Raw genomic sequence first — 18,053 nt, forward strand, 5'->3', positions numbered from 1 at the left:
AAGAGGGTTCCGACGCCAGAAGTAGACTGTGGTTGCTATACCCACTACTTTGTGGTCTCGAAATAGGACAAGACCCTTCATCCTATCCTAGACCTACTAGTTTAACTACTTACTAAACAAGCATTGGCATAGCCAATAGGTCTTGCCTTTGGGACCTTATAAGTGTTTAGCCATGCAACAGTTGCATAACTAAATACTTATAAGGTCCCAAAAGCGAGACCTATTGTCTATGCAAAGCGGCCCTGTGGCCGCGAAAGTGAAAGTGATCACGATCGTGATCACGATCAAACATCAAAGCGGCTGTGGGGCCGCAAAAGTGAAAGTAATCGCTGTAAAGCATGGCACGCGCGCCCGCACACATGCATTGTAGCTCTAGGCTGGCCTGGTAGCACTTTTTGGAGCCCTCTCAGTAAGTCTCGACAGACCAGTGCATGCGCTGGGTCAGGCGAGACGTAAAAAGGAGAAATTCAAGATGCTCACATTGGCTAAGGTCCTGTCTGCCCTGAACACAGGAGACTGGATTGTAGCATTGGACTTGCATGACACATTTTCTCATCCCTATCCTGCCTGCCCTCAGGCGTTACCCGGGTACTCACAGTTGATCGCAAGCACTTTCAGCTCACGGTGCTCCCTTTCGGCCTTACCAGCGTCCCTTGTATGTTCACCAATATGCTGGCAGTGGTCGCAGCTCAACTGTGCAGATCAAGGGTGCCAGTTTCCCCTCTATCTCGACTGACTGTTGAAGATGGGATTACCCCAGGCCGGAGTCTCCCACCTCCAGACTACAGCAGACCTCCTGCATTCATTTGTTGGGGTTCACTATCAACGTGTCGAAGTCACACCTAACTCCCTCTCAGATGCCTCTTTCGTCGGAGCTGTTCAGGACAAGGTGCAGTTTTGGACCTATCCTTCCGAGAGCTGAGTCCAGGATATTCAGGCTAAGATTCTGATGTTTCAGCCTCTAGCCTGGATTGCAGAGGGAATGACTGAGGCTGCTGGGCGTTATGGCCTCCTGCATCCTGCTAGTGACACATGCCAGATGGCATATGCAGGCTCTGCAGGGGGACTTGAAGTTCCAGCACCAGAGGAATCTCTCCAAGATGGTCCAGAACTCGGAGGGAACTTCACGAGACCTGCAGTGGCGGCTGACTAATTGCAATTGGGTCAGAGGCAGAACGCTCTCCTTTCTCCAACCATATCTCACAGTACTGACAGATGTCACATCTGGGATAGGGCAGCCATCTGGGAGAGTTGTAGATCAGAGGTCTTTGGTCTTCAGTGGAATCCAGACTCCACTTCAACATGCTGGAGCTCCGAGCGATCCGATTGACCTTGAAAGCCTTTCTACCCTCTGTCTAAGGACGGATAGTTCAAGTGTTCACAGGCAGCACTACCGTCATGTGGTAATGCAACCAACTGGGATGAGTGGTGTTGTGGACTCTGTCAAAAGGCCCATCATCTCTAGACATGGTTGGAACCGCAGGGCATATCCCTGGTGGTTCAACATCTGGCAGGTTTCCTGAATGCCAGGGCGGATGAACTCAGCCGTCAATGCCTAGCAGATCACGAATGGAGTCTCCATCCGTAGGTGGCCCAAGTTCTCTTTCAGCAGTGGGGAGATGTAGGAAAGTGTCCCATTTTGCATGGTTACCCCCCATCTTTTGCCTCATGCACTTTGAATGTGCACTGGGTTCCTGCCAATCAGGTTCAATTGCTTGTGTTCTTTCCCCATACCATACCTTTGTTTCCACAATTGTCACACCTCTGGCCCACATGCAAGTCCCTTGTTACAGGTACCACTGGTACCAAGGGTCTTGTGACCATAGAGGGTTTCTAGGGGCTGCAGCATATATTGTGCCACCCTCTGAGACCCCTCACATATACATTGCCATTGCAGATTGTGTGATTTGGGTGCAGACAAAACTTAAGTCGACATGGCACACATCCCTGTTTGCCATGCCCACAAACACTGCCTGTGGCATAGGTAAGTCACCCTCTAGCAGCCCTCACAGCCCTAACGCAGGGTGCACTATACTACAGGTGAGGGCATGGCTGCATGAGCAATATACTCCTACAACATCTAGGCCCGTTCTTAGACACTGTAAGTGCAGTGATGCCATATTGAGTACATGGGCTGGGAGTTTGTCATTACGAACTCCACAGCTTCATGATGGCTTTACTGCATGCTAAGGAGTTTGGTATCAAATTTCTCAGCACAATAAACCCACACTGATGCCAGTGCTCGATTTATTGTAACATGCACTCAGAGGGCATCTTAGAGATGCCACCTAAAAACAACCTAGTCTCTGGTGTGCAGCTGACCGGTCTGCACCAGCCTGCCACTTTCAGACATGTTTCTGACCCCCTGAGGAGGGAGCCTTGTGGTCTCGTGGGTCAGAAACAAAGCCTGCTTGGGGTAGAGGTGCATCTCACCTACCCCCAAACAGGAACAGCTTTCAGGGCGGTGAGCCTCAAAAGCCCTTTGTTATGCTAGGCAGGTCCTCCTCAGTTAGTGGAGATGACCGTCCCCCTGACCAACCCCATATTTAGCAGCAAGGTTGGCGGGAAATTTAGTACTCTGCAGAGGTGTGTCCCTTCTCAGCCAGAACCACCCCCTAAGTAGTTGTGAGCAGAAGTGACCTTCTCCTTAGAAAGTCCTCCATGTTGAATAGAAAGATTGTATCCAATAATGTTAGGCAATGCCCCCTCTCCAAAGGGGGGAGGGGGCATACAAAGGGTGTAGTCACCCTAAAGGTAAGAAGCCCATTGGCTACTACATGCCAGTACCTGTAACACCCTAAATTCAGTTTTTACGGAATCCCTGAACCTTGAGCCTAAGATTCCTACGACCTAAGAAAGACGAAGAAGTGCAGCCAAGCCTGAAGATGACGACTGGTTTGCCCCAGCCCTATAGGCCTGTCTCCTGCTTGAAAGACTCTAAACAAAGACAACCCATGTCCTGCAGCCAGCTACCTCCAAAAACCCAACGAGGACTGCCTGCTCTTCAACAAAGACCAGATCCCCCAAGGACAGAGGCCCTGTCCGCGAGAAACCAACTCTAAAGATCTGTATATAGCTGGAATCAGACTTTTGCCCACTCTGCAACCGACGCCCATGGCCAGAGTCTGAGTGGCTCACCAGTCCAGTAAAGTCTCCTCAGCGATCCTGACCTTGAAACTATCGGTGGCTGACCTTACCTGGACTCCTTGAAGACGCCTGTAGCCTCATCAGGAAGGGTCCCGCTGACAGTGACCGGCTCCACTACAAAAGTTCTGACATCCAAAGGCATCCCTACATCCTCAGCACCCAATTTTGGGGAGCCAGCCGATGGTGCCCAGGCATCCACTGACACCTCTACTTACCTGCCCAGCTGTTGGTCACCTTCGTCTAGCTTCCTGGTCCAATCCTGCAGCTTTTTTGTGAGACCGAGATTCCCCATTTGCTTGCATTTGGTGCCTGACGCTGATTTGTGCCCTTCACCTGGCCGCCCCTGTGCTGCTAATGGTGTATGGTTAGTGCTACTTTGTACCCCCCCCCCACCCCCGCACCCTCTCCTGTGCTTGCCTAAACCCCTGGATTGTGTGCCCTGAAACCACAGGTACCTACCTCTAACCAGCATTTCTTTGGGTGGCCCCAGTCTCCATGAACTAACATTGGGCTCAGTGACCTCTATCCTAGTGCCACTGGCAGTGCAGTATCTACCTTAAACTGACCCTTGCCCAGTGTTGGGCTAAACCCCAAAAGACTGGATGTGTAAGTAGAGTACTTATTTGTGAATGGGCATAACTGTTTTCCTTCCATAGGATTTCATTGCATTTCTTTATATTTGTGCTAAATGTCTATCTTTCACATTGATAAGTTACTGCTACTCTTGTTTGCGACCACATAGTATTTTCAGTATCACTGTAAAGTATTCCCATTGCTTTTGCAATCTCATTCCTACTGTACCTGAAAAGCATTGCTATTTTAAACTATTACTTAACTGCAACTGAGTGCTTCTTGGTTCTAAAATAAAAGTAACCAGGTAATATTTATGTCCAAACATGGGTCTTGAAGTTAGTGATTGAGTGCGCGCCTCCTTTCATGACTGTATGTGTACAACAAATCTTAATGCAGCCCTCTGATTACCCTAACATCCCAACCACTACCACAAAAAAGAGTAAGGTATTATCTACTTTTGCCTCTGTAAAGCCTCTGGGGATCCACTGACTAAGTGCACACTGTACCTTACTTTGGTATAGTATATACAGAGCCTGCTTCCTACAGGAGAGCCTTGTTTAGATCTGTTCACCTCCGCAGAGAACGTGTAATGTCAGCAGTTTTGCATGCTGGAGCTTCCAAGGCAGCTCTTGCGGGTGGCAGGAGTTTTGGGGGCCCTCCTCCTTCGCTCTTACATCAGCAAAAAACATCGCCAGCACCCATCCCCCCTGCCTTACAGCACGGCCGCGGGCGGCAAGGGCAGGGATATGGGTGGCAAAGTGCCTAGCTACACCACTGGGCTCTTGCTCAGAGACGCTTTTCATCTCAAGTGGAGCTCAGGCCTCCTGTATGCCTTTCTGCTCATACCACTTCTGCCCAGAGTTCTCAAGCAGATCAAAAAGCTCAAGTCATCCTTGGGGCTCCGGACTGGGCACGGAGAGTCTGGTACCCCGAGCTTCTGCAAGTGACCATCAATCCTCCTATCAGACTGCACCTTTTGGAGGATCGTCTGTCACATCAGCAGGAGAGGGGTTCTCCACCTGAAACTGTCCACTCTATGCCTTCTTGCGTGGAGATTGAGCAGCAGCAGTTGACAGCTTTTGAACTTCCTTCTGAAGTTTGAAATGTTAATTTAGCAGTCAGGCATTCTGCCACTAAGACAGTGTACACCTGACGATAGTAATTTGTAGTATATTGTACAGAGAACTCTATTGACCCTCTCTCTACTTCCCTTTCTGATGTTTTATTGTTCATTTTTACCCTTGCCCAGCAGGGCTCTTCTCTAGGCATCCTCAGAGGGTATTTATCTGCTTTGTCTGCTTTCCTGAGGCTGCACGAACTACCCTCTTTATTTCAGTCATCCATTGTACATAGATTCCTCAAAAACCTTGTACATAGATTTCCACCTTCCCCCTTCATATGCCTCAGTGGGACCTTAATTTGATTCTCACCTTTCTCATGTGTGCTCCTTTTGAGCCACTGCATAATTGCCCCCTCCAGCTGTTCACCTTAAAATTTGCCTTTTTGGTGGCAATCACCTTGGCCAGGAGGGTGCGCGAGCTGCAGGCTCTATCTTCCAAACCTCCCTTTTTGACGATATTACCTGACAAATTGGTGCTTCGCACTAGAGCCTTTTTCCTCCTGAAAGTGGTAACACCTTTCCATGGGGGGCAGTTTGTCATCTTGCCCACGTTCTTTGCTTCTCCACATCCCTCGAAGGAAGAGGAGTGACTCCACCATTTGGACGCAAAAGGAGTGTAGTCGTTCTACCTTGACGGCACAAAAGAGTTCTAGATGGATGACCAGCTCTTTGTGAGGAATGTTGTTGCGAAGAAAGGGCGGGCGGTGCAGAAAAGGACCATCTCATGATGGGTCATTCTCTGCATCAAGATTTGCTTAGATTTGGCAATAAAAGCAGCCTCCTGAAGGCTTAAGAGCTCATTCCACTAGAGCTAAAGCTGCTACCACGGTGTTAGCATGTGGATTCTCAGTCCTGGAAATCTGTCAGGCAGATATGTGGACATCCCTGCACATGTTTGCCAAGCACTACTGCCTAAACAGGTCCACAGGGACGGCTGTTTTGCCAGTTTGGTCCTTCAGGACTTCTTAGTCTGAAATGTGGCTGCAGTTACTCCTCCAAGGATGGTATTACTTGAGTATTTATTCAAACGTAAGGAGTCTGTGGCTAGGTCATGTCTCTACCAGATAAGGCGTTACCAAAGGTAAGTAACTTGTCCTTTACTACACACACACGAATACAGTATACAAAGTTTGGGCAATGAGAGGGACAAACTCAAGCTGGACAGCCTAGGTAAATAAAGCCAGTAGGTAGAAAGCAAGAAAATGTAAGTTACAAATTACAATGCCAATGGTAACCAACGGAGACAATGCATTCCTAGGTTAGCTTTCTCAATATCCACAAGGAAAATGTTTTTTGCAAACCAGACAGTTGCGCTGCCTGGTAGGCTTTGACATAACAATGGAAGGTGCTGGTTTCTGAAAGAACATCTGACTCTGCATCTTAGCGCATATCATTTCATTTTCATCAGGTTTTTCAGGGATTTTACTTTTGGATCATTGTTGAACAAACACCACAGTAATGAGCATGTCCATGCAAGAGGGTGAACTCCTACAGATCTGCGGAGCTGGTGTGTAAGGAATAAACTTGTCCATTTAAGGAGACTCCCTTAATGGCTGTGAATCTGCTAGGAAACCGATGCAGCTAGTGTGTTACTTACCCCTACAGATGTGTGAGGAGCGGAATGAGGCTATAATGATTCCCAAAGTAATTCAATTCTGGAAAGGAAAGGCGATGTTCAAAAGTAAATTTTGAATTAGTGGCTCCGATGATGTAGTAAAATAATTTACCAGTGGGCTTAACATAGAATATGTGACTTAATTTTAACGAATGGGCAGCGGTTTACAGCTATGGTGTTACTGCTAGCGAAGTGCGAGATCGCCTTGCACTGGGGTAGCCAGCTATCCCCAACTGTTCCAGCTTGGCTTAAAAGCTTGACCCACTGCCACGCCAATGCCCGTTACTTCACTGCCTGTTTTTTGCACCGTTGTCAACATGTCTTATACTCTCTATTGAAACTGTGCCGTAAGCACTGCATGCTCTATGACAGACTATTCCTTCCTCCAATCTTAAGTTATTATTAGGGCTCCCAGTTTTATGGTATTTTTCTTTCTTTTTTTTTTTTTTTTTACATTTCTGTCCGTATTTATCCATATTTATTTTTGGGACATTTTATCTGTATTTATCCTTATTTATTTTGTGTTTTGTTTATAAATGAAGTTGTAAAAGTGTACATTTCCATATTTATTTAACTGATAGACACACACTCCTACTTTGATGTCTGTCATGATTGAGCTGATTTAGCTATTTAAACTGCCTAATATTACGTAACAAAACACACAATAAATATTAGCATTATACCACAAATGTATGTTGACATATGCCAATATTTAAAGACATTTCATCCTGTTTTTTAATTTCCTTTTTTACAATTCATGAAAGACAACACAGAGTCACTTAAAATAAGCACAATTTTCTGTGTTTATCCACTTTTAAAAATAAATGCAGACAGAAAACACATTGTTTTGTATCTGTGTTTATCTGTAAAAACGGAAAACAGGGAGCCTTAGTTATTATATGTCGTCTGTTTCCACTACCCTCGTAGTGGGCTCAAGTAATGTAGGTTGTATGTGTTATAAACATAAAAAATAAAAAAAAATAGCTTTGGCTGACAGGTAAATATAATGCAAGAATGGTAGAGCGAGTACACGTATACGTGCACTGTTCATATGGGTGCACATGGGGTTGCACACTGACTTACTGTCTGCAATATGTTCATAATGTCATACACTCGCAGCACAGCCTATGGCAGTCAAACTTCCTGTCTGCTATTCCATTAGACTCTGACTAGAAAGGCAGAAGCACTTCTACTTCAATAGTTCTTGACGGCCTTGATTGCTGGCTTTCATTGAAGTTTAAAATCCAGGATTTTAGCACTCCGAAAGACTTCAAATCGCACTGGCGCTATTCCGGAGGCACACGCAACCCTAATGGCGGCGTCAGATTTCAATTTCCTACCATCTGTTGTTGCAATTTCCATCTCGAACTAGAACACAAAGCTTTTACGCTTATTTCATTAAAAAAGTTCCATTCACTTTTTACGAGTCCACAACATTTATTCTATAATTTAGGGGCAAGAATAATGACCCGAGTAGGGAGGGAAGGCTGAGCAATTGCAAATGTATACACGCTAGTATTTTCAGTTGTAAGTCATTGTAATAAGTGCATATTGTAGCTCCATTTTATTTAACATTAACCGTGTTTGTGCTGCTTTTCAGGATCAGTTGAAGCAGTGTTTTGGCAGACCAGTATCGAAGGACACAGAAACGCTAGTACGAGAGGCAGACAGTCAGTATGGTACTTGGAGTGCCGAACATCAAAGTCAGGACAGGTAAGAGTTTTAAGATTTGCAATTTCAGTTAGCTGCGCCCTGCCTTATGAAGTCTTACCCTTGACGTCTGCCTTCTAAAACTGTCATTTAGGAGTATCTTCTTTCTCAACTTGTGGGGATATTTGTCCTTGTGTGTGCACATCTTTGTGTGCTTTAGTTGACAAATTCGCTTTTGTTTACCATAGTAAATCTGTATGGTCACTTTTTAGTTAATGTGTCTTATTTACCGAGCTTTGGAGTCAAATATGTTACTGTTTTCGTAGTGTTGTAGATAGTTAGGTAACTTTGCTGGCTAAACAGATCATTTGGCCCTCCAAGCTCATGGCTTCAGTATGAGGCCAATGAAAAAGATGTTCTGAGTCAAGTTACTCCGTTCAGAACATATAAAAGTGTAATATTTTAGGATGAGATTTTTTTTTTAAACAAAATGCTTCATTTTTTGTAACTTAAAATACAATAAAATCGTGTATATGGAACAGGAAAATCCAAAAATGTTTTACCTCTGGGACTTGGACTCACCTTTAAAAAAGGTTTGCCTAAAATAAGCCCTTTAAACGGTAATGTCTTCAATATTTGTTTCTTTTTCTTCCCTCTGGCAAACCCTTTTTTAAATGTGAACCTAAGTCTCAAACTCAAGCCCTTTTAAAATTTTAATTAAATCAGTATTTGTTTATTTTTCTATGTCATTTTTGGACCGTGCAAGTGCTGACTCTTCAAGACCTTTTATTTTTTATCAGTGGACTTTGAGACCGTGCATTGCTTAACATTGTTTGGCTTCATTGTCATTCTCATTTGCTTGCTGCTCATTGGTCAACTGCCGTAGGCTTTCTTCCTCTTCTTTTATTTGTCCCTCCCCTGGGGGATCCATTACTTTTATCCTTCCTTTGCTCATTTTTGTAGGGAGTGTTTTTTCTTTGTGTTTAGGTAGTGTAACAGTGTGTCTTTTTCAGCTGCTTCCTTGTGTACTTCTCCCTACTCCTTTTTAGGTCTCGTGCCTAGCGATGCAGTGCGCAGCACTGCTCGCGCAGCGAGAGTCCTTTAGTCCGGGGTTCCGAAACGAAGCCTGGAATTGTACACGCTCGTGCGTGTGTTTTTACTTTTGTGTCCTGCTATTGGCCTTTGCCTGCCTTTTTTTTTAAGATGGCACACAATAGGCCAAAGGCGGGCGCATTGCTCCGCCCATGGCCTATTGGTGTCTATTACGCGCATTGCTGCCATATGGTTTCAATTATCGTGCCCAGACACGGGCACGATAATTGAAACCATATGGCTCTCTGTGGCGCGTGCGCACCACTCGCGGCTTCCTATGTTTCCAAAAGCGATTGCTTTCAGTTCCGCGATCGCTTTACTTGTGGCTTTGCGGCTCCAATACACTTTGTTGCTTCTTATAAATTATGGTTCAACCTCCGAAGCACTTCTCTTCCAGACTTGGCCCTTAAAGTGTTTGCACTTTAACCACTTTAGAGAATACACAGTTCCCAAAACAGCACCCCAGAAAAAAACCCGGACCAGGCAACAGGATCTGTGATGCATTTAACTCTGGAATGTAAACACTTCATTTGAAAAAAGTAGGCTGTGGGTGCTGCTTGGGCAAATAAAGCGCTTACATTTCAATTATAAAATGCAAGCAATGTTCCTGATGTTAGGCGCCAGACCTTTCTCGGGTACAGCAGGACAAGAAGAGCTAGGAGGCATGGCCCCCACTTCCCGATCAGCTCCACCACTTACTAGCGATAAGGGAAGGCACCCTAATTCAAAATATTTTCCAACATCTGGTAACAAAGGTCAGTGATATAGGTACTTAATGCTGGCGTCTGTGAGCAGCCTGCAGTGCCCAGAGTTTAATGTCACACTTCGAAACCTATTGCAGAATTGAGTCATTAACAATCCTGTCTTCTACAGTGGTGCGAAACGACAAATCCGGTGTAGTGAGCGCTATATAAAAAATATTAAAATTACAATAAACATTTTTGTATAGCGCTTGTGGCCCTGCTGGGCAGTAAATAGCAGCTGTTACTAAAGAAGGCACTTTTGAACCAGCCTGGTGTACACTGCGGAACAGCTGCTTCAAAGCCGGGATGCCCTGGCCCAAAAGTGCGGCTCGAAAGAAGCTGTTTTCATTTATTTTACTTTCACAGAATGAATAGTGCCTAGAGGCAAACCAGTTTACGTGTACTTATTTACAAACCCCTTGCTCCACAGGTGCGACACTTTTCCCCATGTTCAAAGTGACGCACCTGCGGCGCAAGGGCCTTGTAAATATGCCCCCACCCCATCCTGCCCCCTCGCGCTTTTCTTTTGATCCACATACGTGAGTCAGTTACGCGCTGCCCTGCACTAGGAGCTATGTTTGCGTCCAGACCTGGAGCTGTTGTTGCCCTGGTACCGCTTAGTCCCGTTGCTAGGGAGGAAGTTGCCAAGTGTGCAAAGGGGTCGCTCACTCACCACTGTCACAATTTTCAGCTTCCGCTCAGCGGCGCTCCCGGGAAGCAGCTGCAGGCAGAGGCTGCCCAGCAGCAGGCACCAGACAGACGGAGCCCGGCCCAGAGCGCCCTCCATGGTGCGGCGGCGCGCAGTGTCTGAGGCGCAAGATACACTTGGCACAATGACACAACAGAAGGGGGCGGGGCCATCTATGACTTCAAAGAGGGCAGAGGAGTGTGCCGAGGAGGTGCATGCGACTGTCTCGGTTTCAGATCGCTTCTACTTTCGCTTACTCCTCTCCAATCTGAGCTTGCCAGGCATGTTTTTTGGTTCACGATGACGACCCGTGGGGAACAAATGCGCTGTCAGTAGTCTTTGAACCCTTCAAACAATCGATGTATTCTTACTGTATTGTGAATTGTATTGAGCGCATTGTTTTTATAGTTTTTTTAAGCGTTGTAAATCGCCTTTCGCTTAATTCATTCATACATAGCTCATGTGAAGCGGAATAAAAGAAAGCATTGAAAAGCAAAATCGTCCCTCTGACGTTTTTATGTTAATAGGGTGACCAACTGGCATGGGTGCAAATTCAGGACAATGAGTGTAAAAATTCAGGACAAAGGGTCAAAATTCAGGACAAACATTCAGGACAAGAGGTGAAAATTCAGGACAAAACCTCGGGACAAAAGGTAAGTTTTACAGACACGTCAGAGGAGGTTGTGCAATAGTATATAAGCAAGTAAATACAACCACTTAAGTACAAGTCAAAATAAGTTTATATTGGTTTGAGACTATCGTGCACTTCACGTTTTAAGGTCTCGCGCCTAGCGTTGCAGTGTGCAACACTGCTCACGGAGCGCAATACTTTTTGTAGGAAGTTTAAAACCTGACCTAGGAATCGCACACGCTTGTGCGTGTGCTTTTTCTTTAAGCCCACGCTTTTGGCCTTTGCGTGCGTCTTTTTATCAAAGACAGCACGCAATTGGCCAAAGGCGGGCACATTGCTCCACCCATGGCCTATTGGTGTCTATTACGCGCACCGCCGCCATGTGGTTTCAATTCACACGGGCGCGATAATTGAAACCACATGGCTCGCTGTGGCGCACGCGCACCACTCGCGTGTTTGTTTTTCTTGTTTTATTATCAACTCGCGTTAGCTTAATGCACTCTCATACCTGAGAATGAAATATGACTTTGTTACACACGGTTTCCTACTATGCGACTTTCAAAGACACATTTGTCATTTTATAGCTGTCCCAGGGGGCTCATGCCTCTCTAGATTAAGAAATCCATTGCGCAACCTTGCAAAAGTCAACCGGATGCAGGAAGTCGGGGCGATGGGCAGGAAGTGACGGACATGGACAGTGGGAGTAGGGAGACTCCAAGGAGGAATGTACCCACCTACAGTGACTCCCTTACAGGGTTCTCGTATTATCTGCCCCTAAAATCAACGTGCATCATTTTGTGCTCATAGAGTGCTCCTACAGCTTCAGCCTGCCTTCAAGGAGGTTCTCTTGAACAAGGCTTCCGATGAGGCTAGATGGTCAATTCCAACTGTTTCACAGTTCTTGTGCTGCCCTGGTCCTTGTGAGTTACCAATTCAGTATGTTCTATTTATTCTCATGCAAAAGTCCTGCATTTTTAATGGATAAAAAACTACAGGGCCCAGAATGCTCTGTTCTCTGGACTGGATGAGCTGCTTGACGGTGGAGTTGAGAAACTGACTCGTTGGCGTCTTCCCGAACTTGAAAGGGCCCTTCAGTATCTGTCAATCTCTCCGACGCGGGGTTGAACCTACATACTCTTAACAGAGATCATTTTTGCGCCGATTCTTTTAGTGATTTTCCCCATTTCCCCCCTCTCTTCGGGACCTGGGGGAAGGGGCTTGGGGGGTGACAACCGGTTGGCTTTCTGTGCTGACGGCTGCAGCTGTCTTGTCTCCCTGTGTTTTTTGTATCGCACATATTTATTGATTATTTCCCCAAATAAAATCAGGGCAGACAGCTTAGAGAACAATTATTTCTACAAAAATGTCTGCAGTAAATCAAAGTACATATGGTAATGCTAAGGCCTGCAATAACTGTTAATTAGTTTGTGCTTTTAATATAGCATTTTAAATACAGTGATTATAAGCCAATCAATATGGGTATTCGTTTATTGACGTCAGACTCGACCTTGCTGGGACTTGCGCCTGCGACCTGCGCCGATGCTTGAAACAAGCACTCCTCTCGCTGAGTTATCTTGTACACTGGACCGTTTACCTCGGTAGGTTTAATGGTGCGCCGCAGGTACGGTGCAGGGCGGTTTACCAGGAAGAGAAAGTAGTCAGTTTATTTATTTCATCACGCATTTTATATGACATTCACGAAGAAGGTTCCCCAAATGGTGGGGGCGGGAAAAAACGGGTTTGCTGGACTACCTTATATAAGCTACTCATGCATAGAGTCCGGACAACCAGAGCTTTAGGAGAGGCGGGTCCCTCCGGATCGCAAACCCGAAAGTAATTCATAACGGACATTGAAATGGATCCCCATATACCATGTCCTTAACTTTACGGGTAAAAACGCTGATCAAATTCTCAATAACGAATGTACAGCGCATTGTGGTAATTCATGGCAGTTTCTTTAATTTCACGTTTTATTTAATGTCTTTTTAACCCAATTAAAGCCCTGCAGACAACTGCGCCTCTTATCAGGTGCTAAACCAGTTCTTCTGTTTCACACTCACCCCGATTTGTCCAGAAAGGTGTAAGACTATGCCGAGGTGCGCATCACTGATGGAATGGCGACATGTTTACAGGGAAAGTGCTCCACGCCTCAAGCAGCCAGAGCTGCCGACTTAGTAACTCAGGAAGTGGGTTTGAGTCTCTGCTTCGGCTCAACATCCTGTGATTCTGGGCAAATCACTTATTCTCCCCATGCCTAACCCCCTCCCCGCCACACACACACACACACACACACACACACACACACACACAAAAATCCATGTGTACTTCTGTAATGTGCCTGGTGCTCATGTAAAGCGCTCAAACCTTTGGGTTGTGTTTGCGCTATCTAAAACTGCAAATTACATAAACAATACACAATCAATCTGAGGTCAGAGCATTCGTACACTTACGAACTCAGCCAGCACCATATCACCTTTCTAAACAAGCATTTGCAATGCAATAGGTCTCGCATTTGCGAGAGTTTAAGGTATTGGCATTGCAAATGGCAATTCCTTTCATTTATGTTTTAAAAACCAACACGTAAATAAAAGGCATTGTCATTTACAATGCCAACAGCTCAAACTCTCGCAAATGCGAGACCTATTGCACTACAAATGCTTGTTCTGTCTTCTTGCCCCCACCCACACTCCCTCCTTTCATTGCCCTGGTGGCTTGCCCCACCCGCACCATATTTTCCTTGTTGGCTCCGTTGCTTGACCCCTCTCGCTTTCCCTCCTGTTGCCAGTATTGATTGCCCTTCTCACTCGTACGCCCTCCCTCTGGTGTCCGTTTTGCCTACACAGCCATAACCGCTGGCCGCGTCGGTGTCATCGTGCTTTTTTAAAAATTCACCTGCCCTCCGTGTTACCTTCCACCAAGCCTTCCTCCAGCAAAAAAGGGAAAAAAAGCATTGTCCCACCATAACTTTCAGCCATGCCGCTGTGCTTCTCTGCAATGTGGCTAAAACATTGACAAAGCCAAAATCTCATGCAGACAAGAGCTATTGACTTTGCCAGTGCTTGTTTTTACAGTATTTAAACTCTGTGGATTGAGTTTGCACTATATAAGACTCTAAAATGGAGGATAAAAAAATGTTTAGAGAGAAGACATTTGAATATGACGTCTGAACTACGGAATTAAACTTTAGAGCAAGTTTGAGGCATATTGACAGGCTTTTATAGGAGTTTTCAGTGCACTCCTTTACGAACCTGTAAAGACCTTCTTTGCTTTTCATACTCCAAATGGTGCTGATGTGTTAACAGAATGAAGCATGTCCCTCTATTTGTCCCTCTGTTGGAGGTAGGTGATTGATGCTGTGCTGCATCTTTCTCGAACAAAGCCTTTCCTATTGATTTGCTGCAGTTGAGATGAGGCAATCGGAGCATCTTGATGCAATTTATTTAGAGATTGTACCCAGACATAGTGATGCTTCAGGAGACACATCTGCAGGGCACACAGTGCAAGTTTCTTGGCCGGGGTGCTTATACAGAACTGGCTCACGCAGGCTACTCCACTACTCCACCGGGTAATGGAGCTTGGCCATATTAATCAAAAGAACTCCCCTCTTTTGGGCGTTACCCCAATGGCTGGATCCCATGGGACGATATGTGGGAGTCACAGGAAAATGGTGAAGGAGAGACATAACCCTGATATGCACATGTGCACTTCCCAGACTCAAGTGCCCACATTAAGCAAGAACGTAGACATTCGGCTCAAAACACCTTCAACTCTCTACATGATAGGGGTGATTTCAATGAGGTCATGAATCCATCCCTTGACTGCTCCAGAGGAAATGGGGGCTCCTTGATTCCTACCCCTTTGTCCTGATTTGCTAGTACCCTTGGACTTGCTGATGTGTGGCAACCACGGCATCCCTAAGATAGGCAGTACTGTTACTATTCTGAAGCACCCAGTGTATACTCCAGGTTAGACTATGTCTTTGTTCCCGGGGACGAAGTAAGCGAGGTGGGGCAAGCTGAATATTTGGCAAGGGGTTTGTCTGACCACTCTCCGCTCATAGTACAACTGGAGACCCAGGGCCATGACCATTGCTCAGGGTGGTACCTCAATGCTAGGGACTTGTGAAATGGTAAGGTACTTAGGGGAATATGGGTGGGTACTGAAATATATTTTCTTGAAAATGAGAACTCCATCCTTTCCGGAGTGCCTGTGTGGGAGGCCTTTAAGGCTGTATTGCGAGATAAGGTTTAAACCCGACTCGTGCGGAAAATGAAAGAAAGGGTTGAATCACTGGATGAAAATGAATGACTGATACTACGTATTGCAAGACGGGCAGTACGTGATAAGGACCCAACGCTAGCCTGGCAGCTTGACAATGTGAGACTGGAATACAGAGAGATAGCTATGGATAATGTCAGGAAGTACAGACTGGCGATGTTACATCGCCTTTGGGGTTGGAGACCAGGCAGAGAAGATAATGGCCTGGCTCAGTAAAAAGGAACGACAGGCCAGATGGGTGAGGGACATTGTAGATAGTCACGGTGTAACACACAACACAGACACTCGCATCACCAAGGCATTTTCTGATTACTACACAGAATTCTATACAGCCTGCTCACTTAGCAATAATGAATAGATAGAGGGATGCCTGGCAGCAGTTCAGACCCTGGTGCTGGGAGATGATGAGGTGCAAGAGCTAGAAGGCAGACCTGCCCCTAACAGAAATGCAAGAGGCAGTGACAAAACTACAACATGGGAAAACCCCTGGCCCTAATGGTATATCAGCGGAGTTGTATGAACTGTGCATAGATCTCCTAGGTCCCCACCTGCTGCGTCTTTTCCAAGATGCACACAAAGAGGTTATCTTACCACCGACCTGCGGAAACTATTGTAGTTGTACATAAAGAAGGTAAACCGCGCGATCATGCCGCCCCATCTCCCTACTGAACACTGGAGTAAAGATATTGGCAACGGTTCTAGCAACCCACTTCCTAAGACATATTACATCTCTTATTCACGATGACCAATAAGGCTTTCTGCCGGGATGTGCCACCAGATAAATCTTCACAGGATCCATAATTGGCTGATGAAAGTGAGGGAACGCGACTCGCCACATGTATTTCTGTCAGACGCAGAAAAAACGTTTGCAGTGCACTGGCCATTTCTAGAATGTACACTGGCCAACTTCGGTATAGGTCCTAAATTCCGAAGCTGGGTAGCACTACTATCCAATATGTCCACCGCCACAGTGAATGGGGTATTGACCATGGCCTTCCCTATCTGCCAAGGAACGAGGCAGGGATGCCCCCTCACTCTGATTCTCTTCACGCTCACTCTAGAGTCGCTGGACTGTGGCATCCAATATCATCGGGAAATTCAGGGTTTCAGGAGAGCCCCCAATCACGAGCAGGAGGAAAAGATTTCCCCTCTATGCTGACGATATTCTGCACTTTCACAAACCCAGGTACCACAATTTCTGTCCTAATCAACACCATGGAGGAGTATGGGAGACACTCCAGGTAAAGGATAAACTGGAACAAATCCATGTTCTATCACCCAGGCGAGACCCCACCACGATTGCCTTTACCTGGTTGCTTGAGAGTGGTTTCCGACGGCTTTCAATACCTTGGCATCTTTATCACCTCAGATAGGGAGTTGTGTAGACTGTAACCTTGGGAAGGTATTACAATAATTTAAACAAGATGCGGAGAGGTGGCGGGATCTCCCCCTCCCTCTGCTAGAGAGAGTGGCCATTTTTAAAATGATTACCCTATCGCAATTACTCTGCGCCCTCTAAACCAAGTACCACCCGCTCCCACGGATGGTGTTCACCGGACTGGAAGGCGATATGCGGTCCTTACTGTGGCAAGGAGGTCACCCCAGAATAGCTTTCAAAACACTACAGCGCAATCCTTTCAACGGTGGGAACCCTGGAGGATATTGACTGGGAGGTGGCCCTAATGCACCCTATAAAGGTAGCCATCAAAGCCAGATTGCGCCTTGTCCAATTAAAAATCCTGCATAGAATATGCTATGATAGGGAGAAATGACACAAGATGGGTAAGTCTGAGATACCATATTGTCTTAAGTGCAGGGACATTTAGGGCGACTTTTACCACACGATATGGGCTTGCCCTACCAGATAAGCCTACTGGGCAGTTATCATTGAAGAACTGGGGAGGATGTTGGAGGTATCACTACCGATTGACCCTGGTTTTGTCATCCTGGGGATCCTGAGCGAGGTTGATATTAATAGGACTCTACTACTATTTGCCTCTGTAGGTTTGGTGGTGGCCAAGCGTGACATTGCCAGATGGTGGGGGGCGGAGGAGAGTCCCCCGACACAGGTAAGGTAAAGGGGATGGATCTCTACATGGCTGCCGAATGTACCACATACATGAGCTGGGGCTGCCCCAGAAAATGCTATAAAATATGGGGTCTGTGGAGGCGTTCCTATGGGCTGGATCTCAGGGACAGCGCACATGAATCCACACCATCACCAGCCGATGATGCTGACACTGCTGCACCTGGGGGCCTTCACTAGTCGGAAATGCACTGTTGACTTTGCTTTTGGACCATGATATAGAGAAATGTCCCATGGAAAGTTCCCAATATTTATTGATTCCACCGAGAAGCTGTCCTCAGCAACTGTATTTTATGTGACTGAAGTTACTGGTTTGATAACCGTATGCTTTTGTTATTTACCTTACATCACCAAAAATACAAAAGGAGGGGTATGACATAGACAGGTGGTTTCAAGAACATGAGGTAGCTCTAGAGGTCCACAGGATCCC

General features: G+C 46.1%; 1 protein-coding gene across 4 annotated transcripts in view; it reads left to right on the forward strand.

The window, feature by feature from the left end:
- KIAA1671 (KIAA1671 ortholog) overlaps positions 1-18,053 on the forward strand; it is an 899,111-nt gene that overhangs the window by 637,132 nt on the left and 243,926 nt on the right. For all 4 annotated transcript variants that reach the window (XM_085633358.1, XM_085633361.1, XM_085633359.1 and 1 more), the window contains one exon: positions 8,056-8,168. In XM_085633358.1, coding sequence (XP_085489484.1) covers positions 8,056-8,168 — 113 coding nt within the window. The remainder of the gene's footprint in view (positions 1-8,055; positions 8,169-18,053) is intronic.

Source organism: Triturus cristatus, chromosome 11, assembly GCF_964204655.1.
Source record: "Triturus cristatus chromosome 11, aTriCri1.1, whole genome shotgun sequence".
In the NCBI taxonomy this organism is placed as follows: domain Eukaryota; kingdom Metazoa; phylum Chordata; class Amphibia; order Caudata; family Salamandridae; genus Triturus; species Triturus cristatus.